The sequence below is a fragment of the Cebus imitator genome, unplaced genomic scaffold (genome assembly GCF_001604975.1).
Source record: "Cebus imitator isolate Cc_AM_T3 unplaced genomic scaffold, Cebus_imitator-1.0 Scaffold274, whole genome shotgun sequence".
Lineage (NCBI taxonomy): Eukaryota > Metazoa > Chordata > Mammalia > Primates > Cebidae > Cebus > Cebus imitator.
This window is the reverse complement of record NW_016107589.1, coordinates 651,729-653,300: the sequence shown is the minus strand read 5'-3', so window position 1 is coordinate 653,300 and position 1,572 is coordinate 651,729. Positions and strand designations below refer to the sequence as shown.

At 40.1% G+C, this 1,572-nt stretch overlaps 1 protein-coding gene across 2 annotated transcripts in view; it reads right to left on the bottom strand.

Moving 5' to 3' along the window:
- CDC25C (cell division cycle 25C) overlaps positions 1-1,572 on the bottom strand; it is a 46,549-nt gene that overhangs the window by 42,706 nt on the left and 2,271 nt on the right. For both annotated transcript variants that reach the window (XM_017500930.2, XM_017500931.2), the window contains exon 3: positions 605-699. In XM_017500930.2, the coding sequence (XP_017356419.1) occupies positions 605-699 (95 nt within the window). The remainder of the gene's footprint in view (positions 1-604; positions 700-1,572) is intronic.

Here is a 1,572-nt window from a genome sequence, read left to right as displayed (position 1 = left end):
AAAAAAAAAAAAAAAAAAAAAAAAAAAAAAAAAAAAAAAAAAAAAAAAAAAAAAAAAGAATTTATATGGGTCATTAAAAGAAGTGCTGGGAAACAGAGCACTATGCTAACCTATGGACTGTTTTGTTTTGTTTTGTTTTGTTTTTTTGAGTAGAAAAGAAAGGTTATCACTCAGAAAATCTGAAATTAGAATTCTGTAAGGTTGACTAATGAAACATTCATTTTGGAATGTTTTATACAAAACATGTAAGAATTAGTTGACAACATATTCCTTTACGCTGGTTTCTTTGCCTCTGCTGAGATTAGACTAAGGCACAAAACTTCTCATATCCTGTGACTATACTTTCATTACCATCATTAATCAGTCAACAAAATATATTTCTTCTTGTCTAACATTTTCAAATGCAAAGTAGTTCCTATTAGTGTTATCTTTCTCTTCCCATTGGCTTAATCATTCTCAAAAATTCTCTAGTTACCCACAAAATTCCATCGCTCTAGGCAGATTCTCTATATACTTTCACCACTTTCCATCTCTATTCTACTTCCCTGTCATTTTCCTTAAAAGTTATTCTTCCCTTTGAGACCTTTGCCTCCCTTTTCCCTACCAGTTTCATCAAGGTCTGCAGAAGTGGTAAGCTGAGTGGCAGATATCTCCCCACTGCTAAGACTCGAAAGATCAAGGCAACGTTTTGGGGTTCCTCTGTTGAGACATAAAAGTACATCGAAATTCCCATTAGATTGTTATATCTTTAAAAGTCAAAAATCATGTCATACTCTTCATTTATTTATTTTTTATTGTTTGAGACGGAGTCTTGCTCTGTCACCCAGGCTGGTGTACAGTGGCACGATCTCAGCTCACTGCAACCTCCGCCTCCCGGGTTCAACTGATTCTCCTCTCTCAGCCTCCTGAATACCTGAGATCACAGGTGCCCAACACCACACCCAGCTAATTTTTGTATTTTGAGTAGAGATGGGGCTTCTCCATGTTGGCCAGGCTGGTCTCGAACTCCTGACCTCAGGTGATCTGCCCGCCTAGGCCTCCCAAAGTGCTGGGATTACAGGCATGAGCCACCATGCCTGGCCAATCCTCTTCACTTGAAAGATCCCTTTTTTTTTTTTTTTTTTGAGACAGAGTTTTGTTCTGTCGCCAGGCTGAAGTACAGTGGCGCAATCTCGGCTCACTGCAATCTCCGCCTCCTGGGTTCAAGCAATTCTCCTGCCTCAGCCTCCCTAGTAGCTGGGACTACAGGTAGACGCCACCACGGCCAGCTAATTTTTGTATTTTTTAGTAGAGATGGGGTTTCACCATGTTGGCCAGGATGGTCTCGATCTCCTGACCTCGAGATCTGCCCACCTCGGCCTCCCAAAGTGCTGGGATTACAGGCGTGAGCCACTGCGCCCAGCCAAAATATCCCTTAATGGCTATGAGATCATCTGAACAGTGTCTAAACAAATCTAATTGCTTTTGAAAATATCTCAGACTGGGCTGAGAAAAATCTCCCACTACTATAATGTATACCTCATTTTCTCCTTACCAACATACTGAAACAGATATAGTTTTTTTGTTTTTTTT